The 17,553-nt window shown below is 42.4% G+C and overlaps 3 protein-coding genes across 3 annotated transcripts; all 3 read left to right on the top strand.

Annotated features, from left to right (window-relative positions):
- Window positions 1-7,719: 7,719 nt before the first annotated feature.
- On the top strand, window positions 7,720-10,229 carry LOC119769109. The gene is made up of 3 exons (XM_038261010.1): window positions 7,720-7,863; window positions 7,931-8,661; window positions 8,822-10,229. The coding sequence occupies exons 1-3, from the start codon at window positions 7,720-7,722 to the stop codon at window positions 10,227-10,229; spliced, it is 2,283 nt and encodes a 760-aa protein (XP_038116938.1).
- Window positions 10,230-10,290: 61 nt separating this feature from the next.
- LOC119769108 lies at window positions 10,291-11,988 on the top strand. Its single transcript, XM_038261009.1, has 2 exons — window positions 10,291-10,973; window positions 11,049-11,988. The coding sequence occupies exons 1-2, from the start codon at window positions 10,291-10,293 to the stop codon at window positions 11,986-11,988; spliced, it is 1,623 nt and encodes a 540-aa protein (XP_038116937.1).
- A 355-nt stretch (window positions 11,989-12,343) lies between these two features.
- On the top strand, window positions 12,344-12,763 carry LOC119769107. The gene has a single exon (XM_038261008.1). The coding sequence runs from the start codon at window positions 12,344-12,346 to the stop codon at window positions 12,761-12,763; it is 420 nt and encodes a 139-aa protein (XP_038116936.1).
- Window positions 12,764-17,553: the final 4,790 nt, after the last annotated feature.

Raw genomic sequence — 17,553 nt, 5'->3', positions numbered from 1 at the left:
CATGACCGATTTCACTCGTAAACGTGAATAAAGTTCATGATTTCATGAAATTGATGCATGCAGTCGTGAAAAATATTCACGATTTTATGAATAAAAATTCATGATTACGGTCAAAAAAATATACCTCGTGAATAAAAATTCATGATTTCATGCATAAAATTCATGAAATCATGATTTTTTATACATGAATTCGTGCACAAAATTCATGAGTTCTCGAATATTTTTTACGATTTATTTTTGAAGGCGTAAATAAAATTCGTGATATCATGTATAAACTTCATGAAATCATGCATAAATTTCATGAATTCGTGATTTTTTTTTTATGAAATCATGAATTTAATTCACGTTTACGAGTGTATTCGGGCATGTCTAATCATGCATATTTATTCACGGCTCCTAGTTTATTCGTGCCCAATATGCATAGTTCAAAAATTCGTAAAGTAAAACTCGTAATATTCACGATTTCATGGTACGATTTTCACAATTTCCGGATTACTTTTTCTGTACATTTACCATATCGTGCACATATCGGAATTGACAAGGAACCCTGTTTTGTTTAAAAAACGGAGGACATTTTATGTGATGCCAATGTACTATGGCCCCACCTGGCCACCTTGGAACCGGTCACCGGTTACCGGTAGTCACTGGGGACACTTCGGAATGTGCAAGGAACCCTGTCTTGTGACATATCAAAATTAATGAAATTCAAATCTTTGGCCATTGTATGTGACGCCAATGTACTCTGGCCCAACCTGGCCACTTTGGAACCGGTCACCGGTTACCGGTGGTCACTAGGGACATTTCGGAATGTGCAAGGAACCCTGTCTTGTGACATATCAAAATTCATGAAATTTAAAACTGTGGCCATTTTATGTGATGCCAATGTACTCTGACCCCACCTGGCCACTTTGGAACCGGTCACCGGTTACCGTTGGTCACTGGGGACATTTTAGAATGTGCAAGAAACCCTGTCATGTGACAAATCAAAATTCATGAAATTCAAATCTTTGGCCATTTTAAGTGATGCAAACGTACTCTGGCCCAACCTGGTTACTTCAGAACAGGTCACCGGTTACCGGTGATCACTTGGGACAAAAATAAATCAATAAATAAATAAAATACTTAAAATACTTAAAATACTTAAAATACTTAAAATACTTAAAATACTTAAAATACTTAAAATACTTAAAATACTTAAAATACTTAAAATACTTAAAATACTTAAAATACTTAAAATACTTAAAATACTTAAAATACTTAAAATACTTAAAATACTTAAAATACTTAAAATACTTAAAATACTTAAAATACTTAAAATACTTAAAATACTTAAAATACTTCAAACACTTAAAATACTTAAAATACTTAAAATACTTAAAATACTTAAAATACTTAAAATACTTAAAATACTTAAAATACTTAAAATACTTAAAATACTCAAAATACTTAATATACTTAAAATACTTAAAATACTTAAAATACTTAAAATACTTAAAATACTTAAAATACTTAAAATACTTAAAATACTTCAAATACTTAAAATACTTAAAATACTTAAAATACTTAAAATACTTAAAATACTTAAAATACTTAAAATACTTAAAATACTTAAAATACTTAAAATACTGAAAATACTTAAAATACTTAAAATACTTAAAATACTTAAAATACTTAAAATACTTAAAATACTTAAAATACTTAAAATACTTAAAATACTTAAAATACTTAAAATACTTAAAATACTTAAAATACTTAAAATACTTAAAAAAATAAAATACTTAAAATACTTAAAGTAATTTAAATACTTTAAATACTTTAAATATGTTAAATATTTAAAAAAAAAAACTATAAATACTTACATTATTAAAATTATTTACATACTTAACATACTTTAAAAAAACATCTTTCATAAGCTTAAAATATTTGAAATACTTAAAATAATAAAATATCTACAAAAAAATAAATGCTTAAAATTATTTCAATACTTATCAAATTTTATTCAATTTAAATATTTCAAATAATTAAAAAAACATAGAATATTAAAATACCTGAAAAAATGAAAATACTTTGATTCATACTTGAAATATAAATATTTCAAATACTTAAAATATTATAAGTTCTTAAAATATTTAAATACCTAGAAAAAATAAAATTCTTAACATTATTTAAATACTTAACAAGCTTTAAACACTTTTATTATTTCAAATACTTGAAATACTACAAAACTTTAAAAACATATAATATTAAAATACCTGAAAAAATTAATATACTTAAAATCATTAGCATATTCAACATATTTAAAAAATAAATATTTTAAATACTTAAAATATTATAAATACTTACAATATTAAAATACCTAGAAAAAATTAAATGCTTAAAATTATTTAAATACTCAACAAACTTTAAACACTTTGAATATTTAAAATACTTGAAATACTTAGCTCAAAACAAAGCGCCGAAATGTCACTCAGTGCATCCACGGAAACCGATAAAAAAACGGGATTTTTTAGTTTCCAAACCCAAAACAAACCTCACTGTCTGTCACACGCGTAGAATGCCCCGGCAATTGACAGAAAACCGAAATCCCTACGAGTCCGCGACCATGAAACTGTCACACGCGGAGATAAAACACGGGAACTGTCTTATGGACCATGTTCCTTAACTGTCTGTCCTTAATGTTCCTTAACTGTTCTGTCTTTTGCAGATTGTCCTCACTCTTACCTTGTTACTCCTCCTGCCGCCCGGTCCTCCTCCCGCTAGCCCTTGGCTCCGTTGCCATTTCCAACGGAACGGCCGCAGATCATTTCCCGGTTCCGGTGGACAGCACCTCCAAATCCCGGGTCCACAAATCACGGTCACTTTCACCGGCAAACACAACAGGACGCGACAAGTCACAACGCGATTGACTTCGTTTCAAATAAACACGCGGCTGAACTGGCAAGCGAAAAACAAGCTTGACAGTTCGAGCGAAACTGTTCTTGATTGATCAAGATCACTCGTCATAAACATGGATAAAAAATCATAAACCCATGAATGTTATGCACGAATTCATGCATTTTATTCATGAAATCATGTAAACTTTCATGAAATCATGAAAAACATGATTCATAAATTCGCGAATAAAATTTTACGACGTAAAATTTACGCATGCATAAATAATCGTAAAATCATGAATATTTTCATGAATTCATGAAGTTTAGTCATGACTTCATGAAAATCAGTCATGAAATCATGAATAGTGATATGCATGATTTCATGAAGGAAAATTCATGAATATTCGTAAAAATATTTTAGCCATGAATAAAATTCATAAATTCGTGCATTTTTATGCACGATTTCATGAATAAAATTCATGAAATCATGAAAAGTATCACGAAATCATGCACAAAATTATTCACGAATTCATGAATCGAAATTCACGATTTCTCGCACACTTTTTTTTCCGTGTGTGCGCCCATAGCTCCACGCCGGTAAATCCGTTGCCAGGCAGATGTCGCACCGAACGAAAGTTTTGACGCTCAGGTTGATGAACTTGATTTTGTTCTTCTTTTTGCCTCACAGCACCGGGTCAAGAGGAAACGCAAACAATAATTTGAGGAAGGCTCCATTCACCTTATAGGTGGATTAAGTAACGTTTTTTTAATTTTTATTTGCTTCATCTGGGAAGCGTATGAGTTCAGCAGATTTTTTTATTGTAATTATTTTCGAATCATCGATCTTGATTTTTTTTAAATTTTCAGCTTTATTTATTCCAAACCATTCAATTGTTTGCCAATGCCATAAGGACAGGATAACTTTCATAACATTTTTATGGCATAAAGGTTAACTTCCCCAGGATAACTTCCCTGAGAGTGAAGCCATTAGCCACAGAATTTGCCCTACATATATGTTGTTACTTTGTACTTACCTCCACTTGATCTATTCAACTTTGTTTTGATTTGACTGCGGATGGTGAAAAAAAAGTACAGTGTTGTTGATATAACCCAATTTTATTGTGAATAGTGTAATTTTACCAAAAAAAAAACACAACCTTTCATTACACCCCTTTTTTTACCCCTGCTTTTTTATTTGTTGTTGACAATAATAGCTTCAAATTATTTTTTTTGTTTTATAACAATTTTTCAGCGTCAAATAAATGTCAAAGGATACTCATGTTCTAGTAATCTTCGATATGTTTTGTTCAAACACAGCATCAAACAGGTAAGCCATATTCCCGCATACAGTCATGCCTCGGTTTTGCACGCCTCGGTTTTGCACTGCCCCGGTTTTGCAACGTTCAGCTGCCTCGGTTAAGCACGGCCCAGTGCTTAACTGAAGCACAGAGCTTATGGGATTTTGGCTATATGAGAGACATTGGCTATAATTCTATGAATAATCATGCAAACATCAAAAAATTATAGTGTTTTGAATTCGGGATGATGTCAGTTATCCATTAAAATTAATATTTCATGAAAATTTTCACAAAAATACGTATTTTTCCTGTATTTCGAAAATGCATTATTTTTCTCTAAAAAATCCAAAAATATATTTCTATTGCAATATGGGTATCAAATGATCAGGTTTTTTCATACATTTTGGATGTAATAACAACATTTTTAGAAAATACTCAAAATTTTCACAAAACTACGTATTTTCGAAAAAAATACTCAAAATTTAATTTTTTACAATATGGGTATCAAACGATCGGATTTTTCATACATTTCGAATGTAATAACAACATTTTTCAAAAATACTCAAAAATTTTCACAAAACTACGTATTTTCGAAAAAAATACTCAAAATTTCAATTTTTACAATATGGGTATCAAACGATCGGGATTTTTTCATACATTTCGAATGTAATAACAACATTTTTAAAAAATACTCAAAAATTTTACAAAACTACGTATTTTCGAAAAAAATACTCAAAATTTCAATTTTTACAATATGGGTATCAAACGATCGGGATTTTTTCAAACATTTCGAATGTAATAACAACATTTTTTGAAAATACTCAAAATTTTCACAAAACTACGTATTTTCGAAAAAATACTCAAAATTTAATTTTTTACAATATGGGTATCAAACGATCGGGATTTTTTCATACATTTCGAATGTAATAACAACATTTTTAGAAAATACTCAAAATTTAATTCAAAATTCAAAATTCAATATTCCTGCTCAGCGGATTTCGCCAGAAGGAGACGACGATGATCACGATACCTAATGAACACAAAAAATTTGGATATTTCCACAAATTTGTGTTATAACTTATGAATTGTATTAAAAATCCCGATTATTTGATACCTTTTGTGAAAAACGGAAATTTTGAGTATTTTCTTTCAAAAATACGTAATTTTGTGAAAACTTTGAGTATTTTCATTTTTTAATAACTTTCGAAATGTATGAAAAAATTCCGATCATTTGATACCCACATTGTACAAACGGAAATTTTGAGTATTTTTTTCGAAAATACGTAGTTTTGTGAAAATTTGCAGTATTTTCTTAAAATGTTGTTATTACATTCGAAATGTATGAAAAATCCCGATCGTTTGATACCCACATTGTAAAAACGGAAATTTTGAGTATTTTTTTGAAAAAACGTAGTTTTGTGAAAATTTGGAGTATTTTCAAAAAATGTTGTTATTACATTCGAAATGTTTGAAAAAATCCCGTTCGTTTGATACCCATATTGTAAAAATTGAAATTTTGAGTATTTTTTTCGAAAATAAGTAGTTTTGTTAAAATTTGGAGTATTTTCTAAAAATGTTATTGTGACATCCAAAATGTATGAAAAAACCTTATCTTTTGATACCCATATTGCAAAAACAATATATTTTTGGTTTCTTTAGAGAAAAAAAATATGCATTTTCGAAATACAGGAAAAATACGTATTTTTGTGAAAACTTTCATAAAATAATAATTTAAATGGTTAGCTGACATCATCCCGATTCCAAAACACTATAATTTTATGATGTTTGCATGATTTTCGTACGATTAAAGCCAATGTCTCCCATATAGCCAAAATTCCATAAGCTCTGTGCCTCGGTTATGCACGCCTCGGTTTTGCATCCCCTATATGCGGTGCTAAACCGAGGCACGACTGTAAATTTTTATCATAAACCAACAGTAGATTTTATGCTTATCACACGATAAATTATATGGTTATTTTTACCATGATGTTACAGTAGCCTTTATATTTTTCACCATAGAATATACAGTCATCCCACATATTCGGAACACCCACAAATTCGGAACACTTTTGTGGTAATTTGTCAATAGAATGCAAAATGCAACTTTTCTGCCGACCCTGCTATTTTTAAGGCCTTTATTTGGACATTTTCTTGCTATTTCACTAGTAAAAGTAGTACTTTTTGAACAAAAAACTTCATTTCAAGACTATTTTATCCAGAGCAGCAAAACACTCCCTCCAAATTGCCTGTTCCATGATTGTGGGATGTTATTGTGCCTCCCACAATTATAGAACACCTGTATTTAACTGATATTTTCACAAAAAAAGTTATCAGACCATTCATAAACATTACTAAGCATGAGTTTTATTGGTTTCGGAGTGCGAAGTCATTATTTTGTAAAAAATATGTACTCCTGGAGAGAATAAAAAGTTTGTTTACATCGTAAGAAAAAAGTGTTCCGAATTTGTGGATTTCAAGGGTCAATGTTTTTCTTTGAAATCTTGATATACCGTCAGTGGGGGATTTTGATGAACACTGCCTGTAAAGAATTGGTAGAGGTAGGAAGATGAGTAGACTAATGATGTACTGTGGTACGCGCGGATGGTGCTACCCCGCGCAGTACTAATTCTCGCCTGTTTAGGTGGCAGTTCTGAAGTCGCTCTTTCTCTTTAATTTTAATGTTCTCTGTGGTCCCACTCTCACCAAATTAACCCTCCCAGCTTACTGCGATCGGAGGCGCGAAGATGCACCGATCTGATCCATGTATGTTACATGTAGTTTTGTAGTAATCAGATCCCAATAAACGTCCGTTGGTAGAAGTTCGGTCTGTTTGCGAGTGGCAAATAAAGGTTTGCGTTTTAAGTAGCCCGCCGTGTTTGATTTCCTCCGGAACTCTCCAGAGTGATCCGGCCCCATCCGGTTCTGTACATTTTGGTCCTTCGAACCGGATCACTCGACCGGTGGACCAGTTCCGGAGAAATTGTGCAGTGCAGCAGTGTTGGCCATTGCTGTGCGGAGGTGAACGACTGCGACGAGGTCAACGACCGCTGGCTGGAGTTCAACGACCCAGAGTTGACCGTCGACGAGCTGCAGTTGGACGCTGAAGAAGGTGCTGTTGGATTTGGAGGATTCGGCGGCGGTTGCAGTTCGGCGGTTGGTGTTGTTGCTGCTACGGTTGCTGTTGCAGTAGGAGTCGACTTTGGACGGACGGACTTTCGAGCTTCGGACGGATTGCGGATTCAAAGGGAAGTAGAAGTGGTCTGTGGCTTGGAGCTGATGCATGCGCTGCCAGCCATTGCAATTTGCATTGATTTCTTTATTTGAGCTGTGGTGATCCACAATTAAACTGGTTTGAACTGAAGTTGATGCGATTTTTATTGAGCTTGGGTTCTTGAGTGTGGTGAAATTCTCCCTGTGATTGACGGTTCTGGGGTTGGTCTTGTTCTCTGTCGGTTTAGTGGGTTGGTCTTGTTCTCTGTCATCTGTCTTCGAGAGGTCGCGCGCGTCGGGTTTTCAGGTGTCAATTGTGGTCCAAGAAGTGCATCGCGATGACTACGTTGCGGGAGTACCAGATGCAGGAGAGGCAGCTTCGTAGCACGCTGGAGATGACGAAGAAGTTCGTTGATGGCTTCAAGGATGGCGAAGACGAAGCCCAGATCGACGTGCGGTTGAACATGCTGGATGATGGCGAAGTTCTACGTCGTGCGGCGCAAGATCGACGTCCTCACTGATGTTTTCGGGGTTGATGCTGCTGGAAAGGAGAAAACACCAGATGTAGAGGAGCATACTAAGGCGATATGGGAGTTCGAGAACTTGTACTGTGAGTTGAAGGCGAAGTTGCTGGCAAAGCGGAAGGAGGAAGCACCCACGCAAGCGGCACCTGCTCAGGCGAAATCGACTGTTTCGCGCGTGAAGCTGCCCGAAATCAAGCTGCCGTCGTTTGGAGGAAACATCACCGAGTGGATAACTTTTCGGGATTCCTTCAAGTCGCTGATCCATAACAGTGAAAACCTTTCAGATTTCGATAAGTTTACTTATCTTCAGTCTTCACTGTTTGGAGAAGCACTTGCTGAGATCAGCACAGTGCGCGTGTCGGATACAAACTACCAGGTGGCGTGGGGCGTACTGGAGAATCGCTACGGGAACATGAAGCTGATCCTGAAGAGCCATCTCGACGCCATCTTTGCTGTTGAGCCCGTACGAGACGAGTGCTTTGAAGCGTTGAACCATCTGCTGAGCGTGGTGGACAAGAACCTGCAGATGATCAACAAGCTCGGGGTGAAGACTGAGGATTGGTCCATCCTGCTCGCTCACGTTGTCACTAGCAAGCTGGACGCCGCAACATTGCGCCACTGGGAGGAACACAACAAGAAGTCCAAGGAGTTCGTGAAGTACGAGACGCTGCTGGAGTTTCTGCGGGAACAGTGCGGAGTGCTGCAGACGATCGATTCCATGAAGAAAGCTACGAGGAACGAGCGTCGCCCGCCGAAGTACGCGTCAAGTCACGCTGCGTCTGCTGAGCCAAGCGGATGCTTTTTTTGCAACGGACCTCAGCACAACGTGTTCCAGTGTTTTGCGGTCAAGAAGATGAGCTGTGCAGAGCGTGTCGCGGTTGCCAGGAGGAATATGCTGTGTTTCAACTGTTTGCAGCCTGGTCACGTCGTGGAAAAGTGTACGCGAGGATTCTGTTCGATGTGCAAGCGGAAACATCACACGCTTCTTCACGAGAACTTTGGCCAAAGGTCGAACGCTGCCGCTGCAGGCCCGAACGCGTCGCGACCTCATTCAGGAACACACCATCCACACACTACCCACAACAGAAGACACAAAGCCAAACCCGTCACACACCCACTCAATCTACACAAACCCTACACAGACACCAGTCTCGCAAAGCTCACAACCACAAAGCTCACAGCTCGCCACAGGCCACACAGCAGCGTGCAACCTGTCGTCGTCCCTTGTTCCAAGTCGTACGGAGGAGGTTCGAGAAGTGTTGCTGTCCACGGCTGTTGTACGGATTTGCGATTCGCGAGGTCACACCCTGTTCGCTCGAGCACTTCTTGACAGTGGCTCCCAGCGAAACCTGATGACCAAGGAGTTCGCGCGCAAGCTGAAATGCAGGCCGCAGTCCGACTACCTGCGGGTGAAAGGAATCGGCGTTGCAGAATCCACTTCCACCTTTGCGGTGACCGCTACCGTTTGCGCTCGTTCTTCGATGATTTCGGAGTTCGCAGCATCGATGAGGTTCCATGTTTTGGCGAAGGTCACGGCGAATCTGCCGTTCAACAACATCGATGCCGAGCAGCTGAGCATTCCAGAGGACGTGAAGCTGGCGGATCCGCACTACTACCGTCCTGGACCTGTGGACATGATCATTGGAGCAGAGCATTACTATGACCTGTTGTCCGATGGCAAGATGAAGCTTGGAGAAGCGAACCCGACGATCCAGAACACCGAGCTCGGTTGGGTGGTGTCTGGCGTTGTCAACGGAGTAGCGGCGAAGCTACCACGAGTCGTAGCGAACAAGAACTCAGCAGAAGCAGAAGCGTTGGCGGAGATTAACGATTTGCTGGCCAAGTTCTGGGAGTTGGAGTCGTGCCAGACGCCGAGTACACATTCGCTCGAGGAGAGCGCCTGCGAGGACCTGTTCAGGACGAACACCGTGCGCGACGAGACTGGTCGGTTCGTCGTCAGACTGCCGAAGAAGCAGACGATCCTGCAGAGTCTAGGCGAGTCGAGGTCGATCGCGATGAAGCGGTTCTACGGGCTGGAAAGGCGGCTCACCGCTAATCCAGAACTGATGAAGCAGTATTCTGACTTCATTCACGAGTACCTGGAGATGAGACACATGGAGGAGGTGAAAGAAGACACGGAGGAGAAGCAAGTGTACTATTTACCTCACCATGCTGTGCTGAGACCAGACAGTACGACCACCAAACTGAGAGTAGTCTTCGACGCCTCATGTGCTACTTCGTCTGGGGTCTCGCTGAACGATGCTTTGATGGTAGGACCGGTGGTCCAGGATGATTTGCTGACCATCATTCTTCGCTTTCGTTAGCGGAAGATCGCCGTCGTGGCAGACGTCGCAAAAATGTACCGCATGGTGAACGTTCACCCAGATGACCAGGATCTGCAGCGGATTTTGTGGAGGGACTGTGTGCACCTTCAAGCTCACCACGGTGACGTACGGAACGGCGTCGGCGCCCTACCTGGCCACGAAATGCTTGCGCACGGTCGGAGAAGAGGTGGAAACCACACATCCGCTGGCGGCGAAGACCATCAAGCATGACTTTTATGTCGACGATATGCTCTCGGGAGCCGACTCGATCGAGGAAGCGCAGAAGCTGGTTGGAGATACCAGCGAGCGGCTGATGGCGGCCGGGTTCTTGCTCAGGAAGTGGCGAAGCAGCGACAACGCCGTGCTGGAAGCCATCCCCGAGGAGCTGCGAGACGAAGGAGGTGCGAAAGAGTTGGATTCGTCGACTGCCGCCGTGAAGACGCTGGGTCTGTTGTGGGACTCGAGCAGCGATGAGTTCAAGTTCAAAACGCCAACGTGGAATGCCGCTACGGTGTTCACGAAGCAGACGGTGCTGTCAGACACAGCACGCATTTTCGATCCCGTTGGACTGGTCGGACCAGTTGTTGTGATCGCCAAGATCTTCCTCCAGAAGCTGTGGAAGAAAGGAATCGATTGTAAAGAGCCGTTGCCAGAAAATCTTGTGCAGATTTGGGAGGAGTTTCGACGAAACATGATGAGCTTCGACAACATCACTGTGCCACGTTGGGTTGGTTTCAGCCTGCAGTGTGTCTAGCTTGAGCTGCACGGATTTTGCGATGCGTCGCTTGAGGCGTACGGAGCGTGTTTTTACACGCGCAGCACCTGGAGCAACGGCGGCGTGTCGGTCAACCTGCTGACGTCGAAGACTAAGGTGGCGCCGATGACCGACTTGAAGCGACGAACCAAGGAGGAGACGATCCCGCGACTGGAGTGCTCGTCAGGACTGCTGATGTGCCACTTGCTGCAGAAGATACGCCCACTGTTTCCGGTCGACATCGAGATCCATCTGTGGACGGATTCGATGGTCGTAATGAGCTGGCTGGCGTCCGCACCATCTCGCTGGAATCCATTTGTGGCAAATCGTGTGTCGGAGATGCAGCACCTGAGCAAAGGTTGTGTCTGGCACCACGTACCAGGTGTGGAAAACCCGGCGGATCTGCTCTCGCGAGGCATGATCCCAGCATTGCTCGCGTACGCATCGCTGTGGTGGATTGGACCCACATGGCTGTGCCTAAGTCCAGACAAGTGGCCACAGACGAGAAACCCCACGCAGGAGGAGTTGGAAACTGCACTGCTGGAGCAGAGAGCGTCGTACGCCTGCACTGTCCAGATTCTTCAGCCGGAGCAGCTGTTCACGCGCTATTCGTCGTTGTTTGCGCTGATTCGAGTCACCGCGCTTTGCCGCAGATTCGCTCACAACGCTCGACCTGCCAACCGTGAGTGCCGAAAGAGCGGGTACATCACGCACCCCGAGCACGAAGCGGCACTGCTGGAGCTGGTGAAGCTGGCGCAGAAGGAATGCTTCCCGCATGAGCTCGCAGATCTGGAAAAGAAGGGAGAAGTTAACGAGACTTCGAAGTTGAACGCGCTCAATCCAAGGCTCGTGGAGGGCGTAATACTGGTTGGCGGCCGGCTGCGAAACGCTGCAGTTTCCGCTGGGAGAAAGCATCCGATGATTTTGGACAACCACCATCCGCTAACTAAGCTGATTCTACAGCACTACCACCACAAGTACTGGACTTCAGCTGCTGATTTCTAGTGTGCGTGAGCGGTTCTGGCCGCTGAGCGTTCGGCGCGCAGCGAGGCAAGTAATTTTTGAGTGTGTGCCATGCTTCCGAAACAAGCCCAAGGTGCAAGATCAGCTCATGGCCGATCTACCCCAAGAACGCGTAAATCCAGCTCCACCGTTCCTGAAAACGGGAGTGGATTACTGCGGACCGTTTCAGCTGTCGTACCCCGGTCGGAAGGCGAGACCTGTCCGATGCTTTGTAGCTGTGTTCGTGTGCTTGGTCACGAAGGCAGTACATCTCGAGGTTGTGACCGACCTCACCACACAAGCATTCCTGGCGGCGCTGAAGCGATTCACCGCGCGGTGAGGAAAGCCGCAGCTGATCATGTGCGACAACGCGAAGACGTTCGTAGGAGCGAAGAGAGAACTGGACGACCTGGCGAAGCTGTTCTGCGATCAACAGTTCCACGAAGCGGTGGTGAGAGACGCGGCGAAAGAGAGCATCGAGTTCAAATTCATTCCGCCAAGATCACCGAATTTCGGTGGATTGTGGGAAGCAGCGGTGAAGTCGTTCAAGACGCACTTCAAGAAAACGATTGGACTGCGAGTGCTGCAGCACGACGAGTTCGTGACTGTGTTGGTGCAGATTGAAGCATGCCTGAACTCTCGCCCCCTGACACCCCTCAGCAGTGACCCGAACGATCTCGACGTCCTCACCCCAGGTCACTTTCTGGTCCAAAGACCACTAGCAGCGGTGGCAGAACCAGACCTGGCGGAAGTCCCAGAGAACAGGCTGTCAGCGTGACAGAGAACGCAGGACTTTGTGCAGCAGATCTGGCAGAAGTGGTCGACGCAGTACCTGTCGGATCTCCACAACCGAACACGATGGACGAGACAGCGCAACAACCTGTCCTGCGGAATGATGGTGCTGCTGAAAGAGGAGAACCTGCCGCCACAGATGTGGCACCTAGGGCGAGTGACCGACATTCGCACTGGAAGCGATGGCAACGTGCGCGTTGCGGTCGTCAGAACGAAGGACGGAGTCTACGAGAGAGGAATCTCCAAGATCTGCATCCTTCCCATAGCAGACAACTTCCCAAACACACAAGCTGAGAACTAATCATTCTCCATCGAGGTGCTTTACGCGCCTGCGGGGGTGCAGATGTGCACTCCCGCACACCAGTTAAGTTTTTTTTTTTTTGTACTTGAGCAAAAAGTAATTCTATTTCTTTTCTGCCAGCGTTGATGCCCATGTTCCCCTGCACCTGTTCGCTGTTGTCCCACTCGCTCTAAGGTCCGTATCTCTCCAACAAACCGTCCCATCACCAACCGCATCTACCCGCTGGACGCATTCCAGGGGATTTGTCTAGTCGTACTAGACTCGGCGCGAGCGCGCCCGGAGACCGGTGGTCTCCCACGCAAAGCAAACAGTAATGCTTTTCTGTTTTCTACCGCCAGAAAAATCGCAAAAGTTCGTGCCCATGGGGGCACGCGCAAAGCCACGATCAACTCAGCAACCGAAAAACCTGCAGTAATTCGGCCGCTGGAGTCACCCTGCCCCGGTCGTCGTACAGCTTGGCCAGCTTTCCCGACGATCAACGCAGTCGAAGCATCGCACAAGTCCACGCACACACACAGTACGTCGCACGTACGCCGCTGATCCACCCACACTGTCCGCGCCAGGGCAGTAGCATCGGTGCCGGAGGCACCCGCGGAGGCCACGGTGGCCTCCGCTCCAGGCGAGTCTTTTTTTGTCCCTGTTTTACTCGTAAAAAAGCCGTCTATGTTCGTTCACAGAGTTGCATCCGTCGTCGAGGACGACCATCCGAGGATCGAGAACGAGATTGCCGCCGTCTGAGACGCCCCACGGCAAGCAGCAGCCCTAAAATGCAGCGAGAGACGATTAAAAACCTACAACTGACCTGCGAATGAAGAATTCGATCAGCAGCGATCGACAGCAGCAGCAGAAACACCACAAGCAGCAGCAGCAGAGCCAGATTGTCATCAGCTGATCGGCGAACAATGGATGCACCTAATGTGCCGAAGAACGATGCACCGCGATCGAGAGTGAAAGTGATTTTTTCCTTTGATTGATTCCTTTGACTCCATGTATAGTTGTTTACATTTAGTTTTTTTTTGTAAGTAGTTGTTAGGTGTGTTAGATGTTAGGTGTAGTATTAGTGTCATGGTCAGTAGGTTGGGATTGAAAGGTCTTTCAAGGCGGCCGGGATGTAAAGAATTGGTAGAGGTAGGAAGATGAGTAGACTAATGATGTACTGTGGTACGCGCGGATGGTGCTACCCCGCGCAGTACTAATTCTCGCCTGTTTAGGTGGCAGTTCTGAAGTCGCTCTTTCTCTTTAATTTTAATGTTCTCTGTGGTCCCACTCTCACCAAATTAACCCTCCCAGCTTACTGCGATCGGTGGCGCGAAGATGCACCGATCTGATCCATGTATGTTACATGTAGTTTTGTAGTAATCAGATCCCAATAAACGTCCGTTGGAAGAAGTTCGGTCTGTTTGCGAGTGGCAAATAAAGGTTTGCGTTTTAAGTAGCCCGCCGTGTTTGATTTCCTCCGGAACTCTCCAGAGTGATCCGGCCCCATCCGGTTCTGTACACTACCTTAAATGCCAATTGTTTGAAAATTGACCCAATCTCACCCCTTAGAGGGGGTGACATTGGATCAAATGAAACTAAAATGATGTTCAAGTACAACGATATGGTAAAAACAAGTCATCCAACAGTGTTTCTTGTTCAAGGGAATCGTATTGACACGCTACAATGTTTGAAGTGGAGATTTTCAAACATTTGGGTACTTTTCGAGCAATTCAAACAAAAAGAGGTCATTTTTGACCAAAAACGTACCCCAACTTTAGACAACTGCCAAAATAACAGGATTTGTTCTAGAAACGAGATTTTTTCAGCGAAGTCATCTTAAGATGTCGACTTTTCTCTATACAAAAAAAAAAAAAACAAATACTATACATTTTACCGTATTTTCATTGATGCCTTTTCCATAAAAAAATGACCCTGACCATAAAAAACATTTTTTCATTTTTTTCCATACTAAATAGTACTGTTTAAACCATATTCGTGCATTGAAATAAATAAAAACTACAGTAGGTTTTATGGTTTATTCATACTATTTATTTTTTGTTCTCCACTAAATTGTGCTGTTAAATATATACAAGAACAATGAAATATACAATAAACACAGCTGGTTTCACAGTATTTTTTTGTATTGGCCCAAAAAGCTGGGTAGGTTTGTGTCCGTGTGTGTGCGTGTTATACATCTTGGATTCTTTGTTTTTCTTTCTCTTTTGATCTTCTTCGTCCGCTTCTTCGCGATCTTCTTTATTCGCCTTTTCCTTTTATACTTCGCACTCCCCGCAGAATCGCACGCATATCTCTTTCACCGCAGCCAGTTCATATTGATTTTTGGACAGCCCTTCCATTTTCTAGCGATTTGTTCCATGACCATCGGGCGCTGACTCAAGCCGATACCGAACCACCACAGGAACTTCATCATGCCTTTTGTCACACTTTCTGCTTGTTCCGCAGCAACTCGGACTGACATCGGGCCAACGTCGGTTCACTGTAGAAAACCCTGTGTAATATGAATGATAAATAGGTACTCCACGATCTGTTCTTTTTCGTACCTGCTTACCCGGGCAGACGGTAATAACAAAATTCATGTCATTTCAATAACAGATTTCGTTAAAATAACAGAAACTGTTATTGAATATTCTTGTAAATATTTTTTTGAAGAAAAAATAATAACACTTTCTGTTATTTTATCAAACAATGTTATTGGGATGATATTCAATTGGAAATGTGAAATAAGATAATAATAACAGTTTAAGTTATGTTTTTACATTTAATTCCATAATAACAGTAACTGTTATTGGTTTGATATTCCATTGGAAATGTGAAATAAGATGATAATAACTTAGAATAATTTTCATATCCTCACATAATGAGCATATATTTTAAAGTTTCATGTTTGTGCTGGACTTTGATAAAAAAATCGTTTTTTTCGCGATTAAGTTAAAAGCAATTTTCGTAGAAAAAAACTCGCATTGGCTCATTTACATTGTTTTGCTTGAGTTGATTAATTTCATGTATGGTCTAACTTTTGGGCAAGCGGAGAGGATGTCGATCCGCTATCAGTGCGAACCACCTCCATAGGCTTGCGGTTGGGAGAGCAGAAATGAGAACTCATGACTTATTGTTTAAAATGATACAGAAGGCTCTCTCCGTTCTACCCAGGTCAAACTAAAAGTTGTAAAAAAACCAGGGGTTTAGTGTAGTTGCTCGATATTTATAACAATTTCGTTGTTTGTGAATGGCACCTGCAACTGTGTCCTATCCCTCGCTTGGTATTGCCTGATTGGAAGAACTGTCAAATTTTGTTTGTTTTGGTTAGCTCTCATGATTTTTATTTGCCTGCGAGATCGCGCGATTTGCGTAAAGTTGCTGTTATTTTGTGTTGACTATGGGACTACGATCGCCCAATTTCCGACGACGGGGGGAATCTACGTGCCCGTGTCATAGAAGGTTCTGGCTGGTGTGGAAACGGGAAGTGTTTGAGGCGCACGGAACCAGCGCCGTCCGGTTGGAGTTAGTGGGGTTGAACGACGAGCAAAAGATCCAGAATTTCCACGTTGGGGAGTTGTGGGAACGGTGGTAATAGCGAGCTCGTCATACCGTGTTTCACGAGACGTCACCGGAGGAAATTCAGAAGAACTCGAGTGCGTAACCGGCCGCCAAAGACGACGGCGGTTCTCTTCCGGTTGATTTCTTCGGTGCTGGTGTGAACATCAAACGGGATCTAATCAACATCCCCCGGAAGAGGAAGAGGATTCAACGGCCGAGCAGAAGATCAGCGAAATCGATGAGCAAATTCTAAACTAGTCCCGGGTGGGGCTTGGAGCGGAAAAGGACGAGGTGCGGAAGCGGATGGCATCGACGAAGGCCGCAGGAGAGAGACGGATTATTGTGGGTGTTGGCGCTGCTGTCAAGATGGAGATTAAGTGGTCGGCATCTTAGTCGCGCAGTCTGCAGGTTTTAATCTGTTTTCTTCCTTTTCAATCGAAACAACAGCGGATGGGACGGGAGATCTGAATGGGGGGGAGGGGGATTGTTTAATCAACTTTATCAAAGCTATTTATGTTTCTTCTCTTGACGCAACCCGGACGGTCTCCTCCGGAGGCGACTTGAACACAGATGTGTCGCAGGCGGATATTGATCAGCGGACGAGGTGCTATAACTTAACATTTTGAACACGTTTGATCTTCAGGTAAGTTGTCGATCTTGAGACCAAGCGCGTAATACAGGACTTGTCCAACTCTCAACAGCAGGGTGAAACCCAGGAACAGAGGATTATCGCCCTTCTCCTTCGCCGTTAACAGCCCACGGGCCACTTTCCAGATTTTGTTCAACGTGTACAGTCATCCCACATATTCGGAACACCCACAAATTCGGAACACTTTTGTGGTAACTTGTCAACAGCATGCTAAATGCAGCTTTTCTGTCGACCCTACTATTTTTAGGACTTTCGTTTGGACATTCTCTTGCTATTTCACTAGTTAAAG

This window comes from Culex quinquefasciatus, chromosome 3 (assembly GCF_015732765.1).
Source record: "Culex quinquefasciatus strain JHB chromosome 3, VPISU_Cqui_1.0_pri_paternal, whole genome shotgun sequence".
Lineage (NCBI taxonomy): Eukaryota > Metazoa > Arthropoda > Insecta > Diptera > Culicidae > Culex > Culex quinquefasciatus.
Note: the sequence above shows the minus strand (reverse complement) of the source record. Positions and strands in the feature narration are given on the sequence as shown.